Below are 24,332 nucleotides of genomic sequence, written 5' to 3' on the forward strand. Positions count from 1 at the left end.
GGACTCGGGGAATAGACTGGTGCGCAAATGTCAGAGCAAAGAACAAGTCCACCGCCTTGCAGCATCTAGCCAAATTGTCCAAGCAAAGTAATTTTAACTGAGTAAAATAAAAAAAATGATGAAGGCACATTCTAAAAAAGTCTGGATTTCAGACTGCTCCATTTTTTAGCCAGCTGGTTTTGAGAGAGTGTGCCTTACTTATAATAACTGAAGGCAGGTTAACACTGTTCTGGGAAGGAACAAAAATCTGTTCAGTATTTTCTCAATCCAGTGTTAAATCACATTTCTGTTTATTGGGAGACATATGCAATGTTAATTCCATGACAGAGTAATAAGTAAATTGGTTTTAAGTGCTGAATTTTTCCCAGTCCTGCTCCAACACAAGGGTGAGTTTACAAATTATATTCAGTGTACCTTGGCAAGCACCCACTGTTTCTTCAAAATCAAAAAGCTGCATCACAATATGTTTAACATTTGCTTTAGCACAGCCAGGGCAGCTTTGTTTATTGCAAGTGTAGAAATGTGGGATGGCAATATTGAATAGATCTCCATTCTAAACATCTATTAAGCATGTTAAGTTGAACTGTGCAAAGCAATTTTTGTTCAAGAATTTTGAATTTTAAATAAACTGCAATTACTCATGTCTCTGCATAATGGAATGGGCAGACACTGGCAGATGAAATTTAATGTGGAGGAGTGTGAAGTGGTGCATTTTGGAAGGAAGAATCAAAAGAGACAATGCCATTTTAAAGAGGGTGTAACGTCACAAATCTTTGAAGGTGGCAGGACAAGTTCTTTTTTATTTGTGGGATATAGCAAATAGGGAGAAACTGGTTTCCTCTGGCAAGTGGATCAGGGCGGCATGGTGGCACAGTGGTTAGCACTGCTGCTTCACAGCGCCAGGGACCCAGGTTCGATTCCTGGCTTGGGTCACTGTCTGTGTGGAGTTTGCATGTTCTCTCCGTGTCTGCGTGGGTTTCCTCCGGGTGCTCCGGTTTCCTCCCACATTCTGAAAGACGTGCTAGTTAGGTACATTGACCCGAACAGATGCCGGACTGTGGGGACTAGGGGAATTTCACAGTAACTTCATTGCATAAGCCTTACTTGTGACTAATAAATAAACTTTACTTTACAGTAACCAGAGGAGCTAGATTTAAACTAATTGGAGAAAGAATGGGGTGGCAGGTTAGCACTGCTGCCCCACAGCGCCAGGGACCCGGGTTCAATTCTGCCCTCAGGTGGAGTTTGCACATTCTCCCCGTGTCTGCGTGGGTTTCCTCTGGGCGATCCAGTTTCCTCACAATCCGAAGGATATGCTGGTTAAATGGATTGGCCATGCTAAATTGCCCCTTAATGTCAGTAGGATTAGTAGGATAAAAATGCGGGGTTACGGGGATAGGGCCTAGGTAGGATTGTTGTCAGTGCAGGCTCGATGGGCCGAATGGCGGCCTCCTGCACTGTAGGGAATCTGTGAATCTAATCTATGAACTAGAGTGGAAAAGGAGGGAATATTTTTCACACAGGGTTGTTCGAATTTAGAATGCTGTATCTGAATGAATTGTGGAAACAGATACCACAGGACCTTTCAAAAGGCAATTGAACATATACATGCGGAAAAATCTTACTTGAGAGGCTAAATTCAATGATATATTCAAAGAACTCACAAAGGTATGATGAGCTGACTTTACTGTGCTGCAATGTTTGATGATTCTGTGATTGTCATCAGTTTCTGTTCATAGAATAGAATCCATAAAGTGCAGAAGGAGGCCATTTGGCCCATTTGAGCTTGCACCGCCAACAATCCACCCACGCCCTATCCCCACGAATTTTCCCTGCTACTCCCCCCTGGCACTAATGGGCAATTTAGCATGGCCAATCAAACTAACCTGCACATCTTTGGAGTGTGGGAGAAAACCCACACAGACACGGAGAATGTGCAAACTCCACACAGTGACCCAGGTCCATGGCAGCTATGCTAATCACTGTGCCACCCCAGTTCAGGTGCCACAGTAAAGTTTGAGAACGTTAAACATGAATTTCCTCCATTGGTGACCTTTGATTGGGAGTAGACTTAATTTCTAAAATTTGACTTTGAAATACCCTTGATATTGGTAAGAATGCGCTGAGTGATTTGGGTTTGGTGATGCCAGTGAATGAGTTTCTGTGCTAGTTTTCTCTCAGAGCAATGACGAAGAAATAATCTGCTTGATGTTTTCATTTTTGTTTCTGTAAAATGGCAGACAATTAGCACTCATTGTTTGTGTCTCTGTGAATTGTTTGTAGGAATCAGACTTTACACATACATCTCAAGCAGTACCAAGTAAACTGCTCAGACTGGCTACTGAAGGTAATCTGTGGTGTGGTAGAAATCCGTACAGCCTATGCTACAGAAAAGAAGGCAAAGGCGTGCCTGATATCACGACTCAGCTGTGAACGAGCTGGCGCCAGCTTCTACGTACGAGGAACTGATGATGATGGCCATGTGTCCAACTTTGTTGAAACAGAACAGGTATTTTATGGATAAATAAAGACTTGCATTCTTTATAGTGGCCTTCACGATCTCAGGCTGGTGTGAACACCAGAATGGAGCTATGGGACAGAATGGCCTCTTTTTTAAGTTGCAAATATCATGTAACAAAATTACAGCGCCATCTAAACATGAAGAACCTGGCTTGATTCTAGGGAAGTGTTCGAATTGCCCAACCAAACACACAACCTAGCTAACAGCTGAGATTTGATCAATAGCTTGACTGTTAAAATCTTTCAAAGTATTAAAGTAAAAAATACACAAGCATGGTATTGCCCTGATGATAATGTGTAATAAGTGTCATATATGCCAATAATTTACTAAGTTCTTTTGCATGAACAAGTACTGAATTTATCAGTAATGGGGAATTATTTGTGCTTTTTGCTGTGATTACAATGAAGTACAATCTATGAAGTAATAATAATGATGGCAAATTAAGATTGTTTCTACTTTTTATTACATTTGCTTCCTATAGCTTTCTATTGGAACATAGAACAGTACAGCACAGTACAGGCCCTTTGGCCCTCGATGTTGTGCCGAGCTTTGTCCGAAACCAAGATCAAGCTATCCCACCCCCTATCATTCTGGTGTGCTCCATGTGCCTATCCAATAACCGCTTGAAAGTTCCTAAAGTGTCCGACTCCACTATCACAGCAGGCAGTCCATTCCACACCCCAACCACTCTCTGAGTAAAGAACCTACCTCGGACATCCCTCCTATATCTCCCACCATGAACCTTATAGTTATGCCCCCTAGTAACAGCTACATCCACCCGAGGAAATAGTCTCTGAACGTCCACTCTATCTATCCCCCTCATCATCTTATAAACCTCTATTAAGTCGCCTCTCAACCTCCTCCGCTCTAAAGAGAAAAGCCCTAGCTCCCTCAACCTTTCCTCATAAGACCTACCCTCCAAACCAGGCAGCATCCTGGTAAATCTCCTTTGCACCCTTTCCAATGCTTCCACATCCTTCCTGTAGTGAAGTGACCAGAACTGCACACAATATTCCAAATGTGGCCTCACCAAGGTCCTGTACAGTTGCAGCATAACCCCACGGCTCTTAAACTCAAACCCCCTGTTAATAAACGATAACACACTATAGGCCTTCTTCACGGCTCTATCCACTTGAGTGGCAACCTTCAGAGATCTGTGGGTATGAACCCCAAGACCTCTCTGTTCCTCCACATTCCTCAGAACCCTACCGTTGACCCTGTAATCCGCATTCAAATTTGTCCAACCAAAATGAATCACCTCGCACTTAGCAGGGTTAAACTCCATCTGCCATTTTTCGGCCCAGCTCTGCATCCTATCAATGTCTCTTTGCAGCCTACAACAGTCCTCCACCTCATCCACGACTCCACCAATCTTGGTGTCATCAGCAAATTTACTGATCCACCCTTCAGCCCCCTCCTCCAAGTCATTGATAAAAATCACAAATAGCAGAGGACCCAGCACTGATCCCTGTGGTACACCGCTGGTAACTGGTCTCCAGGCTGAAAATTTTCCATCCACCACCACCCTCTGTCTCCTGAGCTGTAATTTTCTATGGTTCTATGAGATAGCCAGTTACTTATCCAATCGGCCAACTTTCCCTCTATCCCACAACTCCTTACTTTCTTCATGAGCCGACCATGGGGGACCTTATCAAACGCCTTACTAAAATCCATGTATATGACATTAACTGCTCTACCTTCATCAACACACTTAGTTACGTCCTCAAAGAATTCAATCAAATTTGTGAGGCAAGACTTACCCTTCACAAATCCGTGTTGACTATCCCGGATTAAGCTGCATCTTTCTAAATGGTCATAAATCCTATCCTTCAGGACCTTTTCCATTAACTTACCGACCACTGAAGTAAGACTAACTGGCCTATAATTACCAGGGTCATTCCTATTTCCTTTCTTGAATAGAGGAACAACATTCGCCACTCTCCAGTCCTCTGGCACTATCCCCGTGGAGAGTGAGGACCCAAAGATCAAAGCCAAAGGCTCTGCAATCTCATCCCTTGCCTCCCAAAGAATCCTAGGATATATCTCATCTGGCCCAGGGGACTTATCGACCTTCAGGTTTTTCAAAATTGCTAATACATCTTCCCTCAGAACATCTACCTCCTTCAGCCTATCAGCCTGTATCACACACTCATCCTCAAAAACATGGCCCCTCTCCTTGGTGAACACTGAAGAAAAATATTCATTCATCGCCTCTCCTATCTCTTCTGACTCCATGCACAAGTTCCCACTACTGTCCTTGACTGGCCCTAACCTCACCCTGGTCATTCTTTTATTTCTCACATAAGAGTAAAAAGCCTTGGGGTTTTCCATGATCCGACCCACCAAGGACTTCTCATGCCCCCTCCTAACTCTCCTAAGCCCTTTTCTTAACTCGTTCCTTGCTAACTTGTAACCCTCAATCGACCCAACTGAACCTTGTTTTCTCATCCTTACATACGCTTCCTTTTTCTTCTTGACAAGACATTCAACCTCTTTTGTGAACCATGGTTCCCTCACTCGGCCATTTCCTCCCTGCCTGACAGGGACATACCTATCAAGGACACGCAGTATTTGTTCCTTGAACAAGCTCCACTTTTCATTTGTGCCTTTCCCTGACAGTTTCTGTTCCCATCTTATGCTCACTAATTCTTGCCTAATCGCATCATAATTACCTCTCCCCCAATTATAAACCTTGCCCTGCCGTATGGCCCTATCCCTCTCCATTGCAATAATGAAAGACACCGAATTGTGGTCACTATCTCCAAAGTGCTAACACTTGGCCCGGTTCATTACCCAGTACCAAATCCAATGTGGCCCCTTCTCTTGTCGGCCTATCCACATATTGTGTCAGGAACCCCTCCTGCATACACTGTACAAAAACTGCCCCATCCAAACTATTCGACCTATAAAGGTTCCAATCAATATTTGGAAAGTTAAAGTCACCCATGACAACTACCCTGTGACCCCCACACCTATCTATAACCTGCTTTGCAATTTCTTCCTCCACATCTCTATTACTATTTGGGGGCCTATAGAAAAGTCCTAACAACGTGACCACTCCTTTCCTATTTCTAACCCCAGCCCATATTACCTCAGTCGGCAGATCCCCCTCGAAGTGCCTTTCAGCAGCCGTTAAACTATCCTTGATTAACAATGATACTCCTCCACCTCTTTTGCCACCTTCTCTACTCTTACTGAAACATCTATACCCCGGAACTTCCAACAACCATTCCTGTCCCTGTTCTAACCATGTCTCCGTGATGGCCACAACATTGTAGTCCCAAGTACCAATGCACGCTCCAAGTTCACCTACCTTATTCCGGATGCTCCTTGCATTGAAGTAGACGCACTTCAACCCACCTTCTTGTCTGCCGGTACACTCCTGCGACCTTGATACCTTCCTCAGTAACTCACTACACTCAACACTGGCTTCTGGGCTACAGCTCCTTTTCCCATCCCCCTGACAAATTAGTTTAAACCCCCCCGAAGAGCCGTAGCAAATTTCCCTCCCAGGATATTGGTGCCCCTCTGGTTCAGGTGCAAACCGTCCTGTTTGTACAGGTCCCACCTTCCCCAGAATGTGTTCCAATTATCCATGTAACTGAAACCCTCCCTCCTACACCATCCCTGCAGCCTCGTGTTTATCTGCACTCTCTCCCTGTTCCTCAACTCGCTAGCACGTGGCACCGGCAACAAACCAGAGATGACCACATGGTTGTCTTGGCTCTCAGCTTCCACCCTAACTCCCTAAATTCCTGTTTTAAATCCCCATCCCTTTTCTTACCTATGTCATTGGTACCGATGTGTACCACGACCTGTGACTGTTTCTCCCTCCCCCTTAAGGATCCTGAAAACACGGTCCAAGAAGTCTCAGACCCTGGCACCCGGGAGGCAACGTACCATCCGTGAGTCTCTTTCGCTGCCACAGAACCTCCTTTCTATCCCTCTAACTAACAAGTCCCCAATAACTATTGCTCTCCTGCTCTCCCCTTTTCCCTTCTGAGCCACAGGGACGGACTCAGTGCTGGAGATCCGGCCACTGTGGCTTACTACTGGTAGGTTGTCCCCCTCAACTGTATCCAAAGTGGTATACTTGTTGCCGAGGGGAACGACCACAGGGGATCCCTGCACTGACTGTTTCCTCCCAGCCCCTCTCACCGTCACCCATCTATCTTCATTCCTCGGAGTAACTACATCCCTGAAGCTTCTATCTATGTACTCCTCTGCCTCCCAAATGATCTGAAGTTCATCCAGCTCCAGCTCCCTAACGCGGTTTTTGAGGAGCTGCAGATGGGTGCACTTCCCACAGGTGTAATCAGCAGGGACACTGACGGTGTCCCTCACCTCAAACATTCTGCAGGAGGAACATTGCACTGCCTTCACTTCCATCCCCTCTAGATAACTTGCTGATGCAACAGAAAAAGAAAGAAAGAGCTTACCTGCTCTCACTCCGGGTCTTTTTTTTAGGTTAGAGGAGGGGGGAGGGTGGGAGACTCTACACGTGTAGTGTCTCGGGTTTCCTCAGCGTTCAGATTTATTGGGTATGACAAAATTACCCAGGTCTCCCCACGGCCAACTTCTGGTTTTTGGTTTCCTGCTGCTTTTTTTAAAAAAAGCTCCAAAAAAGTAAGTGAAAAAAAAAACTCAGCTTAACTTCCAGTTCTCCCCTCCAAAATCACTCCCCTCTCTGCCTGCTCTGCCGGAAGAATAAAATGGAAAGTAGTGTTGACAAAACAGTGTCAATTTAGGGCTGGATTTTACATTTCTCAGGAGGATGAGAGAGTTGGAATCATAGAATCCCTGCAGTGCAGAAGAAGGCTATTTGGTCCATCGAGTCTGCATCAAATCCGAAAGAGCATCTTACCTAGGCCCACTCCCTCTGCCCTATTCCCTGTAACCCCGTGCATTTCCCATGGCTAATCCCCCTAACCTACACACCCTGGAACACTAAGGGGAAATTTAACATGGCCAATCCACTTAACCTACACATCTTTGGACTGTGGGAGGAAACTGGAGCACCTGGAGGAAACCCATACAGGCACGGGGAGAAGGTGTAAACTCCACACACACACCCTCAAGGAATGAATCAAACCCAGGGTGTGGCACTGTTGGTAGCACTGTGGCCACTGTGCTGCCTTCTATGAAACCAAGGAATCTACTCGTTTCCACCCCTGCCATCTCTGTCCAAACAGTGCGGATGGTCAGTGGCAGGAAGAAGGTCAGTTACAGGTGCAAAGAAAACTTACTTCCCAACCACAAATCCTTCCCCCTTCCTCCCTTCCAACCTTGCAATCATTTTCAGGGTCAGTTCCTCAAGCCTGATTTTAGAAATGTACTGGGTTCTTGTGACTGAGTTATTATAGAAAGCAATATTGTGTTGAGGTTTTGTTATAGCTACGTTCACAGTGGGTTATTAATGACACTTGATGTGAGTACATTGCTTGTGGGTTCTAAGAAACAATAGTATAGACCGGAATGTCATGTGGCAGAGGGGTAAAAGCCACAGTCATGGCTGGAATTGTAAAGGACACCTGCTCTCACCATCAGTCCTTACAATACATTGAAGCCCAGTCCATCACACAAACCAGCCTCCCATCCATTGATTCTGTCTACACTTCCCGCTGCCTTGGAAAAGCAGCCAGCATAATTAAGGGCCCCACGCACCCTGGACATACTCTCTTCCACCTTCTTCCATCGGGAAAAATATACAAAAATCTGAGGACACATACCAATCGACTCAAGAACAGCTTCTTCCCTACTGCCATCGGACTTTTGAATGAACCTACCTCCCATTAAGTTGATCTTTCTCTACGCCCTAGCTATGACAGTAATACTACATTCTGCACTCTCTCCTTCTCTATGAACGGTAGCTTTATCTGTATAGTATGCAAGAAACAATACTTTTCACTGTATACTAATACATGTGACAATAATAAATCAAATCATTGAAGGCACAAAAAATAAAGAAAACCATTAAATAACGTACAGATGCTGCCAGCATCCCTGGCAGAATCAGCTGGTATATATTCAACAATGGTCCCGATGGCAGATCATTTCTGCCACTCTTAGAAGCAGAGAAAGGATACGGCACAGAAAGAGGCCATTTATCCCATCAGGACAGCTCAGGCCTAAAATGAAAAAGAAACTAACCATCCATGAACGCAGGATGAAAGATCATGAGGAGAGCGGCAGAGACACGGGGTAAAAGAACACGAGGAGTGTGGTGGAGGCACAGGATAAAAGAGAACAAATATTTTACAGATTAAAAAGCTAAAAACCAGTTGAAATTTTTTTTTCAAAACTGAATTATATAAACAAAATAGGGATGGAGGGCCAAGCAATGTTTTCTACCTGCATGATGTGGGAGCTGTAGTAAGTGTAACATCTGTAATGTTGGTTGCTCGAAGAACTGCGGCTCAGAGTTGATGAGCTGGAGTTTGAGCTCTAGACACTGGAACACATGAGGGAGGGTGAGGTGGATAAATATTTGATAGATCGAGGAATAGAGGGGAAATGGCACAGAAACGGAGTTGAGGCTAACCTTTCAAAGTATTCCAGCAAAAAAATACACAAACATGGTAAGTTTAATCTTGGTTTGAATGTGTTTTTTATTGGACTTTTCAGAATTTGTTGCTTATATCAGTGCTGGGTCCACTGTTATTTGTCATTTATATTAATGATTTGGATGAGAATATAGGAGGCATGGTTAGTAAGTTTGCAGATGACACTAAGATTGGTGGCATAGTGGACAGTGAAGAAAGTTATCTCCAATTGCAACGGGATCTTGATCAATTGGGCCAGTGGGCTGACAAATGGCAGATGGAGTTTAATTTAGGTGATGCATTTTGGTAGATTGAACCAGGGCAGGACTTACTCAGTTAATGGTAGGGTGTTGGGGAGAGTTACAGAACAAAGAGATCTAGGGGTACATGTTCATAGCTCCTTGAAAGTGGAGTCACAGGTGGAGAGAGTGGTGAAGAAAGCATTCGGCATGCTTGGTTTCGTCGGTCAGAACATTAAATACAGGAGTTGGAATGTCTTGTTGAAGTTGTACAAGATATTGGTAAGGCCACACTTGGAATACTGTGTGCAGTTTTGGTCACCCTATTATAGAAAGGATATTACTAAACTAGAAAGAGTGCAGAAAAGATTTACTAGGATGCTCACCGGGACTTGATGGATTGAGTTATATGGAGAGGCTGGATAGACTGGGACATTTTCCTCTGGAGCGTAGGAGGCTGAGGGGTGATCTTAGAGGTCTATAAAATGAGGGGCACAGATCAGCTAGATAGTCAATATCTTTTCCCAAAGGTAGGGGAGTCTAAAACTAGAGGGCATAGGTTTAAGGTGAGAGGGGACAGATACAAAAGTGTCCAGAGGGGCAATTTTTTCACAGAGGGTGGTGAATGTCTGGAACAAGCTGCTAGAGGTAGTAGTAGAGGCGGGTACAATTTTATCTTTTAAAAAGCATTTAGATAGTTACATTGGTACGATGGGTATAGAGGGATATGGGCCAAATGCGGGCAATTGGGATTAGTTTAGGGGTTTTTAAAAAAAAAAGGGCGGCATGGACAAGTTGGGCCGAAGGGCCTGTTTCCATGCTGTAAACCTCTATGACTCTATGCCCTGATGATGATGTGTTATAAGTGTTATATACGCCAATAATTTACTAAGTTCTTTTGCATGAGCATGTCCTGAATTTATCAGTAATGGGGAATTATTTGTGCTTTTTGCTGTGAATACAGTGAAGTACAGTCTGTGGAATAATAATAATGATGACAAATTAAGGTGTTTTCTACCTTTTACAATTGCTTCCTAAATGGCTGTCTATTGAAAGTAGTGCTGACAAAACAGTAAGTATCAATTGAGGGATGGATTTTACATTTCTGAGGAGGATAGATCAGCTATGATCTCATTGATTGGTGGGGCAGTCTTGAAGGACCTGGTCACCTATGCCTGCTTCTATTTCTTGTGTTCTTTCACCCCACCTTCCAGCACCTGGTCTGTAGACTTGAAGGTTAAAGCACTTCAGATGCAGACCGAGCTACCTTTTAACTGAGATGAGCATTTCGGCCTCAACTACCAAACCAGACTGTGAAGTCCAGACACCCTCTGGGTGAAGAAACTTTTCTCCTGCCTCCTATAACCCTTCCACCAATCATCTTAAATCTGTGTCGACTGGTAATTGACCTCTCCACCAGGGGAAATAGATCTTTTCTCTCTATCCTATCTAGGCCCCTCATCATATTGTACAACTCAGTTAATCAACTCTCAGCCTCCTCTGTTCCAAGGAAAACAACCCTAACCTATCCAATCTTTCCTCATAGTAGTAATTTTCAAGATCTGGCAACATTCTTGTAAATTCCCTGTACTCTCTCCAGAGCAATTATGTCCTTCCTGTGATGTGGTGACCAAAATGGAACATAAAATTCCAACTGTGGCCTAACATCCAGCATTACATCCCTGTAATTTTGTACCCTATACCTGGTTCAATAAAGGAAAACATTCTATATTTACATCTAGTTTCCTTTGTCCATCTGTCCTGCCACCTTCAGGCACCTCAAGTCCATTTAGAGAGAGTACAGAGGAGGTTTACCAGGATGTTGCCTGGTATGGAAGGGCTTAGTTATGAGGAGAGATTGGGTAAACTGGGGTTGTTCTCACTGGAAAGACGGAGGATGATGAGAGACCTAATAGAGGTGTATAAAATTATGAAAGGCATAGATAGGGTGAACGGTGGGAAGCTTTTTCCCAGGTCGGTGGTGACGTTCACGAGGGATCATAGGTTCAAGGTGAGGGGGCGGGGGGGAGGTTTAACACGGATATCAGAAGGACGTATTTTACACAGAGGGTGGTGGGGGCCTGGAATGCGCTGCCAGGCAAGGTGGTGGAGGCGGACACACTGGGAACGTTTAAGACTTATCTAGATAGCCACATGAACGGAGTGGGAATGGAGGGATACAAAAGAATGGTCTAGTTTGGACCAGGGAGTGGCGCGGGCTTGGAGGGCTGAAGGGCCTGTTCCTGTGCTGTATTGTTCTTTGTTCTTTGTTCCATCTTCACCTGTGGACATGCACACCAAGGTCCCTCACCTCCTCAATCCCTCTCAATATCCTACTGTTTATTAATTATTCCTTTGCTTTGTTTGCCTTCCCCAAATGAATTACCTCACACTTTTTCAGATTGAATACCATTTGCCACTTTTCTGTCCACTCAACCAAACTATTGATAGAATTCTTCCCCTCTCACTAAACTTGTTGTATCTAATATTTCACCTCCCTCCTCTTTAATAGAATGTCTGCCTCATCTCTCTCCTTAGTGAAGACAGCGACAAAGTACTCATTGAGAACTCGGCTCATATTTTCAGCATCAACACAGTGTTACCACATACATCTCTGAAAGGCCCTATCCTTTCCTTGGTTATCCTCTTGCTCCTAGTGCACTGATGGGTTTGCTTGATTTTGCCTGCCATTATTTTATCATATCTTCTCTTTGCTTTCCTAATTTCCTTTTTTACTTCACCCCTGTGCTTTCTTTCGCATTAATTTTTTTGTGACTGTCATGAGTTTTCTTTTGGCTTTATCTTACTCTGTATGCTTCTGGATAACCAGGGGGCTCTAGATTTGGCAGTACCACCCTTTTTCTTTGTGGGGGTTGTCTACACTGTGCCTGTAGAATCTCATTTTTGAATGCCTTCCTCTGATTTGACATTGTTTTCCCTTCATGTAGCTGTATCCAGTCCACTTTCACCAGTTCACCTCTTAGCTATCTATAATTTGTGTTCCCCCAATTTTGAACTTTTACTTCTGTTATATCTTTGTCTTTTTGAATAATTATGCTAAATCTAACTATTATGGTCACTATCTCCAAAATGGTTCCCCATTGTTATTTCACCCACTTGCCCAGTTTCATTTCCTAGGACTAAATCGGAATTATAATTCCTGTCATTGGGCTTGTTACCTGCTGGCTAAAAAGTTCTCTTGAATATTGTTTGAGAATTTTGTGCCCTCTGTGCCCTTCACATCGTTCATATCCCAATTGCTATCAGGTTAATGGAAGTCCCAGCTATTATTACCCTATTGATTTGCACTCAGGCATATTTGCTCTTCTAACTCCCTCTCGCTACTTGGAGATCTATAGTACACTCCTGGCAGTGTGGTTGACCCTTTTTTATTTCTTCAACCCATATTGCCTCATTTGATGCTTAATTTTATATATCATCCCTTGTCACAACTGTAATAGATCCCTTAACCAATAATGTTACACCCTCTCCTCCTCCTCTCTCTCTCTCTCGCCCCCCCCCCCCACCCCCCCGCCCGCCGCCATCTTTTTTTTAGCCTCTTCTATCTTTCTGTCTGAAAATACCAGATCCAGGTATATTGAGCTGCCATTTCTGTTCCTCCTTTATGGCAAGTTTCCATTATGACGATGATATGCTGCCATGTCTATACGTACCATCAGCTCATTGATTTTATTTACTATGCTCCCTGAATTTGCATATATACCTATCAAATGCTGTAATAATTTCTACTATATTGAAAGATCTACAAATAAATTCCCGAAAATCTTGAAGCTACTGCAAATCTTGAAGCACACAGATTCATCCTGCGTGGGACAGAATGGGTTAGTTATCTACTCGTTTCAAGAGGGAGTCTAGTAAAGTTCTCAAATGGACATCATTGCATCATCACTCTTTTTCTTGGCAGGCATTCAGAATCCAGGACTAATTCTTTCCTCAGAATCTCATTCTAGAATTATCATTGCCAGTTGTATCAGGAATATATATCTTCGAACCTAACAAGAAGTTTTGATCCAGATTAATCCAAAACGAGCTTTATCATAATCACTTCAAATATCCCAATTTTCAATTATCCCTATCAAATTAAGACTATCACAATTATTTTACAATCTCTCCAGCCTGAACTTAAAATTTGCACATTTAATTGTTTCCCACAAATCTGCCTTTATAAACTAATGCAGGCACAAGTTTCGGAGCAATTTAAAATCAAATCAACTGTTTGCTGAAATAGTTAACTTTTCCTACAGCCTCAAGCAGAGCCTAGTGCGCAATATGGAGATATCCACAGCTCATAAATTTTAAACAAGTCACTTCCCATTTCCAGCGTCTTAAAGTGGCAGAGCGTGAAATCTCTGTTAAATTAGAAGAAAATAAAAAGAAGATTCATAATCTTTAATGCATATAAATTCTTAGTTGTCAAATTAGGAACAGAAGATGGTGAAAACTCTACCAGTTAGGAACACAAGGAATAAAACAAATTCCAAAGTATTATTGTCACAATTTCTTCAGAGTAAAACTAAGGGAATAGCATATAGTTCCCTCCAATCCTGAACCCAAAATTATTCAAAGTTTGAATTGGTTATTTTCAAACCTCCAAATTATATTTTTTGAATTTAAAATTTCAATTTACTTTCCACAGATTGTGTTCAAAGTAAATTCCCACACATGCATATTAATATATATATATCCTTCTTCCTCCTGAACTGTAATCAAAATCAGAAACAAAAGTATATTGTCTGCCATACTCTACAAGAAGACATGGTGATGTCCCAGACCACACAAACACACTGAAATACAGAAATTTACTCAAATTATCAGGTTTTCTCAAATCAATTGCATAAGACGGGCTGCTTTTCTCTGTTTGTCTTCTCTCTTTCTCTGTGCCTGCCTGTCTCTCTGTCTCTCTCTGGAGACCACTACGTCAGGACCAACTGTCACCCTTTTTCGTGCAGTCCTTGTCCCACAACTTTTTCTCTATATTACTCATCCCATCATGCCGTTGGGCAGCCTGCTTTTGACTAAAGTGCACAGATTACTTTAAAAATACATCTGAAATACATTTTAAAATCCAAAATACATGTTTAAATCAGAAATACTTGTTCAAATTTTTGTTTAAATTTCTTACTATGATTATATTTGTCTTTATACAGTAGTACCCAGTTAGTCTGTAAGTCTGATCTAAGGTCATTTCACTTAGTGCTAGTAATTTTATTAAAGTCTTAAATCCCTGATTATTTGAAATTTCTCTAACAAACGCAAAAGGTTTGCACCCTTGGGAAGACAAGAGTAGAAGCCATAAAAGAGGTTCCACAGGCAACTGTGTAATTCTCTGAATTACAGTCATTTCTCAGAATAGTAAATTATTATGGTAGCTTTCTACAAAATGTATACCACTTTAATTTCACTCTACTTGTTGTTAAAGAAATATCAATGATGGAGGTGGGAAGAAGACCAGAGAGAGGCATTCACAAAAATCAAACTGGCTCTGCAGTCATCGGCATTATTGGTGCACTACAATCCAACCAAAATCATTGGTGGTAACTTGCGATGCATCATCGTACGGAGTGGCAGTAGATTTGTCCCACAGAATGCCTGATGGAACAGAAAGGCCAATTGCCTTTGCCTCAAGGTCGTTGTCAGATGTGGAAAATCAATAAGCAAAGTTTGGTGGTCATATATACCATCAAAAAGTTTCATCAGTACTCTTTTGGGCAACATTTTACAATTATTTTGGACTACAAGCCTTTGCTGGGCTTGTTCAGAGAAGATAAACCAGTGCCACCAATATTTTCAACACAAGTGCAGAAGTGGGCTCTCTTATTAGCCACATACAATTACACTTTTCAGCGCTGCCCAGAAATGGGCATCTATTGTGGATGCGCTCAGCAGGTTGTCATTGCCACAGATAGTGGCATCACCGCCAGTTTCACAAGAGATAGTACTGGCGCTGCACATTATAGAGCCCTTGTTGGTCTCAGTGAAGCACATAAGGGTGTAGACAGAAAGAAACCCAGTATTATCAAAGGTTAAGAAAATGGTATTGCAAGGGTAGCGATGTGAGAAGTCAGAGCTGATCCTTGTCAACAAAGGAGGATGGAGATAACTTGTGAAGACAGGGTGTTGTTCTGGGGGGCTAGGGTTATAGTCCCACCCTAAGGAACACTATTGTTGCAAGAGCTGCATGACTCACAGCTGGGGCAAAGCAGGATGAAATCACTAGCCAGAAGTTATGTGTGGTAGCCAGGCCTTGATACAGAGATAGAAAGGATGGTTAGGCAATGCCCCAGTTGTCACCCTCAGCAGTCACTGCTGCCTCTGTCTAATCTGCACACTTGGGAGTGGCTAGGTAGATCCTGGGCAAGAGTACATATAGACTTTGAAGGGCCATTTAGGGGCCATTTGTTTCTTATTTTAGTGCTTGCACAAAGTGGTTGGATGTTCAGCTGATGAAGTCTATGAACCCACTGCCACCATAGATGAATTGAGCAAAATCTTTGCCATTCATGGTTTCCTCGAGGTCTTCGTATCAGTCAATGGACAATCTTTCACGGTGGAGGAATTTCAGAAATTTGTAAAATCAAATGGCATTGCTATGTTAGGTCAGCACCTTGCCACATAGCATCAAACAGGCTAGTGGAACGTGCTGTGCAAACTTTCAAGGCCTCAATGAAGAAACAAGTAAGTAGGCCTTTCTCTACCTTTATGGATCAGCAGCTTTTTGTTGTCTTATAACATAATGCCAAATGTGACCACAGGGGTCACGCCAGCCAAGTTGCCAATGAGATGTCATTTAAGCACATGGTTGGGTATATTTGGCAGGGAGGGTGGAGGCTAGGCAAACCTCTCAGGAATAAAATCATGAATCAAAGAAGAACAGCAAGAGTTTTCCAAGTAGAGGATTTAGTCATGGTCAGAAATTGTGCAGCGGGACTGGCATGGGTGGCTGATAAGATTGTGGAAAGGACAGAGCCAGTCTCTTATGTTATAGAGATGCAACAATGTTGCATCAAGAAATATGTAGATCATCTGAGGAGGAGAGTAGTGCCAGATAAACTGATCAACAGGTAACTCCAGCAGTATATGTGGATCCGCCTGGATTGGGAACGGGAATCCTGGTCGTGAATGTGGAACAGGAGCATCCAGTTGCTTCAGTAATGGAGAATACAGCAGCTACCAAGGCCGATATAGTCCCTGGATTGATGAGTTTGCCAGTGGCCTTGGCTTGACCTGATTTTTCATATCTAGGCAAACCTAGCTTGGGGTTCAGGGGTTTGAAAGTTGCCAGACGGACTAAACGTATGACGAGTTATCATGGGGGTTTCCCCTGATGTTTTTCTGTAAATTGTTGCTTATGTTAATGATTCTTCTTTCCCTTCTTGGATGACTTCAGGAGTTAAGGGGGGGAAGAATGTGGTAGTGCTCCCTCTTTAAGGCGGCGTTCCTTGAGGGCCACATGGTCAGGCCGGACCCTATGGAGTGTTGAGGCGGGAAGCTGAGCCAATTGAGTGGAAAGGCGTGTATCCTGGGTTGGGAAAGATTGGCAGTTGGAACCAGGGAGGAGTAGTGTACAGTTGCATAGTTATTCTGTCTGACTCTAGTTGTATATATAGTTAATTGTTGCTTTGGCAATAAAGCCGGAAGATGAGATGCTGTTCCTCCAGTTTCCGCTGAGCTTCACTGGAACATTGCAGCAAGCCAAAGACAGACATATGGGCATGGGAGCAGGATCATGTGTTAAAATGGCAAGCAACTGGAAGGTCAGGGTCCTGATTGTGCGCAGACTGAAGGTGCTCAGCAAAGTGATCACCCAGTCTAAGCTTGGTCTCTCCGATATAGAGGAGACCACATTGGGAGCAGTGAATGTAATAGACCAAATTGAAAGAGGAGCAAGTGAAACACTGCTTAACCTGGAATGAGTGTTTTGGACCTTGGATGGTAAGCATGGAAGAGGTAAAGGGACAGTTGTTACACCTTCTGGTGCTACACCTATCCATCAATATCCATTACAAGCCCACTGACTCCCACAGCTATCTGGACTACAGCTCTTCGCACCCCACATCCTGTAAGGACTCCATCCCTTTCTCTCAGCTCCTTCGTCACTGTCGCATTTGTTCTGATGATGTCACTTTCCAAATTGGTGCTTCTAATATGTGCTCCTTTTTCCTCAACCATGGATTCCCATCTACAGTTATTGACACAGCCCTCAACAGCGTGCAGTCCATCCCCCGGGCCACGGCCCTCACCCCCTTCCCTCCCTCTCAGAATAAGGATAGAGTCCCCCTTGTTCTCACATTTCACCCCGCCAGTCTCCGCGTGCAAAGCGTAATCCTCCACCATTTTCGCCAACTCCAGCGTGATGCCACCACCAAACACATCTTCTGTTCACTCCCTCTGTCAGCATTCCGTAGAGACCGTTCCCTCTGGGATAACCTAGTCCACTCCTCCACTATACCCACCACCTCTCCCGTCACTCATAGCACCTCCCCATGCAATTGCAGAAGATATAACATCTGCCCCTTTATCTCTTCCATGCTCACCATCCAAGGTCCAAAATACTCATTCCAGGTTAAGCAGTGTTTCTCTTTCAATCTGGTCTATTGCATTCGCTGCTCCCAATGTGGTCTCCTCTATATCGGAGAGACCAAGTGTAGACTGGGAGATTGCTTTGCTGTGCGCAGACTGAAGGTGCACAATCAGGACCCTGACCTTCCGGTTGCTTGCCATTTTAACACACGATCCTGCTCCCATGCCCACATGTCTGTCCTTGGTCTGCTGCAATGTTCCAGTGAAGCCCAACGCAAACTGGAGGGACAGCATCTCATCTTTCGGCCAGGCACTTTACAGCCTTCTGGTCTCAACATCGAATTCAACAACTTAAGATGATTCGCTCTACCTCATCTCGGCCCCCTTTGTTTTCATTCCAATTTATTTAATCTTTATTTATTCTCTACCTTTTATTTTTTTGTGGTCTTCATTTTTCTTCCCCCTCCCCCCCCCAATCTTTCCTTCCCCTTCCTTTGCCCTGTCTCTCCCCCCCCCACTTCCCCTTTTCTACATTCTACCTCTGTCTGTCTCTCTACAAACCCCCCCCCAACATCTCCATCTGTCACAGCTTAGAGCTACCCTGCCGCACACTTTATTCTCTCTGTGGACAACTATTAGCAGTCTTTTCCCCTGGTTTCTATGGCTATGACTCATCTTTCATTCCCTCCCTCTGCAGTATAAATATCTCCCACTTTCCATGCCTTTCATCTTGGACAAAGAGTCATGTGGGCTCGAGACGTCAGCTCTTTTCTCTCCTTACAGATGCTGCCAGACCTGCTGTGATTTTCCAGCGTTTTCTCTTTTGGTTTCAGATTCCAGCATCCGCAGTAATTTGCTTTTATTCTTTCCTAAGCTTGTACATTAAACAGGATCCAAAGTGAATTAAAACTTGCACCAAGATTTGAGATGGATCCTATAGATCTCCTCCAAGCCATTCACCATCCTGACTTGGAAATATATCACTGTTCCTTCACAGTCACTGGGTCAAAATCCTGGAATTCCCTCCCTATTGGCATTGTGGGTCAACCCCCAGCATGTGGACTGCAGTGATTCAAGAAGGCAGCTCACTATCACCTTCTCAAGGGCAAGAAGGGATGAGCAATAAATACTGACCAGCCTGCGATGCCCATGTCTCACGAATGAATAAAAAACAGAAATCCCAAGGCCTAGAAATTTTCAGGCAGTGAAGAGCCTACAAGACTCCCCATTTGACAGCGAGGACATAAATTACCCACCATATTTGATCAGGTAGATCTAGTTGCTTGCGGCAGGAATACATGGCTGAAATATTTAATGGGGGAAATGATTAAATTATTAGAACTTATTTTTGATCACTCAGCTCCCTCCTGCCATTGGTGAATTCTCATTCAGAAATGCTAGCCAGACGAAAGCTGCCATATTCACCTGAATGTGTATCGAGGAGAAGCTGGAGTAGTCCTCCCAACCTATTGGAAGAGATTGCAGGCTGTTGCTGATTGCTGGTACTCACAAAGAATAAAAGAACAGTACAGCACAGGAAACAGGCCCTTCGGCCCTCCAAGCCTGTGCCGCTCCTTGGTCCAACTAGACCAATCGTTTGTATCCCTCCATTCCCAGGCTGCTCATGTGACTATCCACCTCACACCTCCGCTCAATGCCCCCAATCTGCACTGCCCTCACCTCCCAAGGAATTTGTTGACCAGTAGCTCTAAGTATTAAGTGAATTCAGATTAGCATGGGTGTCTAACATTCATTTCAAAAACTAAGGTGTGTTAAGTTAGAAGTACAGAGCTTTTTAATACTTTAATTTTATTGATATCTGGTTTGGGATGTTTTTGCATGTGCCATTGAATTTTTCTTTTTCAATCTAAATTTCTCATTCCTTTCTGCTTCCTAGGTAATTTATTTGGATGATGCAGTGTCTTCCTTTGTACAGATACGTGGATCAGTCCCATTATTTTGGGAGCAGCCCGGAGCACAGGTAATGTGGTAGGCGTTTAGTTATTCTTATTCTGAACAAGGAATTCTCTGCTTTGTGTTTAACAGAATAAAATAAAAGTGCAGACAAAGGAGATTTCAGCTTCACTTCATGGCATTTGATAATTGCATTACTTATTTAAGCTTTGTTCTTGTGGTTTATTCTCATCAGACTGTTTTGTTTGAATGACAACTATTTATTTATACACTAGGGTACTATTATATAGAGCTGCGGGTATCTGGCTTCCTCCTTCAATAAAGTTCCAAAAACAGAAACAAAATTCAACTCATTACCATCCACAATACATTTTCTTTCCTATCTTAATTATAGTATGTTTGGTTATATTTATCTGTTAGAACTGAATTATCTCTTACCCACAGGCTATTAAAGATTATCAGTGTCATACAGAATTGCTGAACCAGTTAAAACATTATAATGATCAGGAAAAGAAATGTGGCACTTGCAGGTGAGATTGGTTTTACGTTAGGGACATTTGTGCACAGTCTGGCCTAACTCTTCCTGCCCTTCACATTTGAATCTCGTGACAAAGTGAAGAATTTCACAGTAACTTCATTGCTGTGTTAATGTAAGCTTTACTTGTGACTAATAAATAAACTTTAAGATGAAGTTGAAACTTCTGGAGATGTTGAGAGTTATAGTGGGTGACTATCTGTATCTGATGCATGTGGACTGAAGATCTGAATTTTCAACAAAGCCTTGTAACCATGCACCTTCTTATTTGGAGAAGTTGGCATGTCTACGAGCCCAGAGAAGTTCTGGGGAAAGCCCCTTCTCTATCAGCTAGATCTAGTTAAGCTGAGGAATTGGTGTGAGGTATGGCTGCCGCCGTTGACCATTTATTATTTGGAGCTGTAAATGGAGTGGTGTAAGCAGCGAGAACCAAAGATTGGGAACCATCCAAGGAAGGTGGCATGCATCTTTGTAGATATTTGTAATTCATACAAGTCCCTTAACCATAAATAACTGTTGTGTTCATTGGAATGAAAAATTGATTACTGCAGGGGTCCAGGCCAGAGATTACAACACAAGCAGAATGCTAAATCCATGCTGCTCTGCCTGCTGGTTAACATGGTTGCTATTGTATAACCAGCATATTCAAGGCTGAGTTAGACAGATTTTTTGTCGACAAGGGAATGAAATGTTATGGGGTCAGGCAGGAAAGTGGCGTTAAGGCCACAATTTGATCAGCCAAATTGAATGGCAGAGCAGACTCTATGGGCCAAATGGCCTACTCCTGCTACTTCCTATTATCACTAACTGCCCTGGCCATTGACTGCAGACATTAGGAGGGGGATTCCAATTGCGCATCCATGAGGCTACCTAATGCATCCGGTATTAAAGAGCAGGTGTATTGTGACTGCAACAAAAATGGAAAATTAAGCTCAAAGGCTAAAGGAAGCTTTCCAGACAACCAGTTTGCGGGCAATAGGAGGTTACTGATGAGGTGAATATCAGGAGCATGGTTTCTTAGACATGGACGATGTTTAGTTATTTGACCATTGTTGTCACAATCTTCAAATGCACTCTGATAGCTGCACCACCTCATCAACTGCTGAATTCACAGCACTCTCCATACCCACCAGCCTGAAATCTGTTACAGCACAGTACATCTTTCACCTTGTCCTCACAAACTCAGTATTATTACAAACATCTACAACTCACATTTCACAATCACATTGACAGCTTTTCAATCATGACAGTTGCACTACCCAAACAGCTTCCAACATTCTCACTCTTATAGTTCCCTCTTCCTTATAGGAGGATGTTTGACACATGGCCATAGGTTGCCATTGGGGGAGGAGCAACATGACAGTTGACTTGCATTCTCACCATCAGATCCCTTGAATGTTCAACAATCGAATAGGATTCCATTTCCTCAGTATAGAATTACTTTGCGATCACAGGCAGCTGGAGTCATGCAGATCTGAGTAGATGATCATAAGTGACACTTCAACTTGCACCCCTGTCCCCCCAGCCCACCATCTCTTCATGACTGTCTTCTGTCCAAGTGAGGGCTCCACCCCCTGGGCTGATTACCCACTCTCAGTCCCAATTGGTCTCTCAATCCAGGTGACCCTCTTCTGCTGTGTTGTCCATAAAGGAACAAGCACCTACCCAGCTGGGGGACAGTCATGCCTTCATATTCTCACTTCCGTGGAGAAGATGGTACTGGCAATCATTGGTGTGTCATAACTAGTGGTGTGGCTGAGGCTGTGGAAGGTGTACCTGCTGACCCAATCCACCTTCTCACACCCACAGTTCTTTCTGACATAGAAACTTCACATTGTGCAGCAGGGATTAAGATGGATGGAAAGAAAAGGATTGTGGCACTTTTTTAATACATAAAATAGTAAAGCTCTCTGGTTTTCTGCTTCATTTTTCAGGTTGGGTCTCACCACCTGCGGCTGACCAGAGGTATTGAGGCTGATGCTCCAGCTTTCGACAGGTAATGGATGATTTTACTGATATTAAGCTTATGATAAGTTGGTGGTTGAAGCCGAAATGATCAACTCCTTTAAAAGGCACCTAGATCTACATCTGAAGTGTTGTAACCTGCCACGGACTCGGTGCTGAAAAGTGGGATTAAAATCAGGGGCTAGTTTCTGTTCCTCCTCTTTTGGCTGAGACAGACACAATGGGCTGAATGGCCATCGATGCAAGTGTAACATGGTGACGTAGTGCGTGCAGGGAAAACCGGAATGGTCATGTGGCTGATCTGGGAAGCTGATTAGCGACTGCAAACTTTTCAGTCTTTCTGAGGCTCCTTATCCTGGCTGACAAATCCGTTTCATTGGCACAGGCAACTGGACCAAAAGAGAGGGGGGCTGCTGGAAGAGGGGTGGATTACAATCTGTGTGCGAGGCAAAGGGAGAGGGGATGATTACAGTGTGTAGGGGAGGGGGGAGGACCTGATTACAGTTTGTGGGGAGGGGTTGATTACAGTGTGTGGGGAGGACCTGATTACAGTGTGTGGGGAGGGGTTGATTACAGTGTGTGGGGGAGTGGCTGATTACAGTGTGTGGGGGAGTGGCTGATTACAGTGTGTGGGGAGTGGCTGATTACAGTGTGTGGGGGAGTGGCTGATTACAGTGTGTGGGGAGTGGCTGATTACAGTGTGTGGGGGAGTGGCTGATTACAGTGTGTGGGGGAGGGGCTGATTACAGTGTGTGGGGAGGGGCTGATTACAGTGTGTGGGGAGGGGCTGATTACAGTGTGTGGGGGAGTGGCTGATTACAGTGTGTGGGGGAGTGGCTGATTACAGTGTGTGGGGAGTGGCTGATTACAGTGTGTGGGGAGTGGCTGATTACAGTGTGTGGGGGAGGGGCTGATTACAGTGTGTGGGGGGTGGCTGATTACAGTGTGTGGGGAGGGGCTGATTACAGTGTGTGGGGGGTGGCTGATTACAGTGTGTGGGGAGGGGCTGATTACAGTGTGTGGGGGAGGGGCTGATTACAGTGTGTGGGGAGGGACTGATTACAGTGTGTGGGGAGTGGCTGATTACAGTGTGTGGGGGAGTGGCTGATTACAGTGTGTGGGGAGTGGCTGATTACAGTGTGTGGGGGAGTGGCTGATTACAGTGTGTGGGGGAGTGGTTGATTACAGTGTGTGGGGAGGGGCTGATTACAGTGTGTGGGGAGTGGCTGATTACAGTGTGTGGGGAGTGGCTGATTACAGTGTGTGGGGGAGTGGCTGATTACAGTGTGTGGGGGAGGGGCTGATTACAGTGTGTGGGGGGTGGCTGATTACAGTGTGTGGGGAGGGGCTGATTACAGTGTGTGGGGGGTGGCTGATTACAGTGTGTGGGGGAGTGGCTGATTACAGTGTGTGGGGGAGTGGCTGATTACAGTGTGTGGGGGAGTGGCTGATTACAGTGTGTGGGGGAGTGGCTGATTACAGTGTGTGGGGGAGAGGCTGATTACAGTGTGTGGGGAGGGGCTGATTACAGTGTGTGGGGAGGGGCTGATTACAGTGTGTGGGGGAGAGGCTGATTACAGTGTGTGGGGAGGGGCTGATTACAGTGTGTGGGGGAGTGGCTGATTACAGTGTGTGGGGGAGGGGCTGATTACAGTGTGTGGGGGAGTGGCTGATTACAGTGTATGGGGGAGTGGCTGATTACAGTGTGTGGGGGAGTGGCTGATTACAGTGTGTGGGGGAGTGGCTGATTACAGTGTGTGGGGAGGGGCTGATTACAGTGTGTGGGGAGGGGCTGATTACAGTGTGTGGGGAGGGGCTGATTACAGTGTGTGGGGAGGGGCTGATTACAGTGTGTGGGGAGGGGCTGATTACAGTGTGTGGGGAGGGGCTGATTACAGTGTGTGGGGGAGGGGCTGATTACAGTGTGTGGGGAGGGGCTGATTACAGCGTGTGGGGGAGTGGCTGATTACAGCGTGTGGGGGAGGGGCTGATTACAGTGTGTGGGGAAGTGGCTGATTACAGTGTGTGGGGGAGTGGCTGATTACAGTGTGTGGGGGAGTGGCTGATTACAGTGT

At 44.4% G+C, this 24,332-nt stretch overlaps 1 protein-coding gene across 1 annotated transcript in view; it reads left to right on the forward strand.

Moving 5' to 3' along the window:
* The window catches only part of LOC144504829 (synaptojanin-2-like), a 249,212-nt gene that overhangs the window by 84,796 nt on the left and 140,084 nt on the right, over positions 1–24,332 (forward strand). Inside the window, exons 4-6 of the mRNA XM_078230581.1 lie at positions 2,284–2,509; positions 19,741–19,824; positions 22,227–22,288. Coding sequence (XP_078086707.1) covers positions 2,284–2,509; positions 19,741–19,824; positions 22,227–22,288 — 372 coding nt within the window. The remainder of the gene's footprint in view (positions 1–2,283; positions 2,510–19,740; positions 19,825–22,226; positions 22,289–24,332) is intronic.

This window comes from Mustelus asterias, chromosome 15 (assembly GCF_964213995.1).
Source record: "Mustelus asterias chromosome 15, sMusAst1.hap1.1, whole genome shotgun sequence".
NCBI lineage: Eukaryota > Metazoa > Chordata > Chondrichthyes > Carcharhiniformes > Triakidae > Mustelus > Mustelus asterias.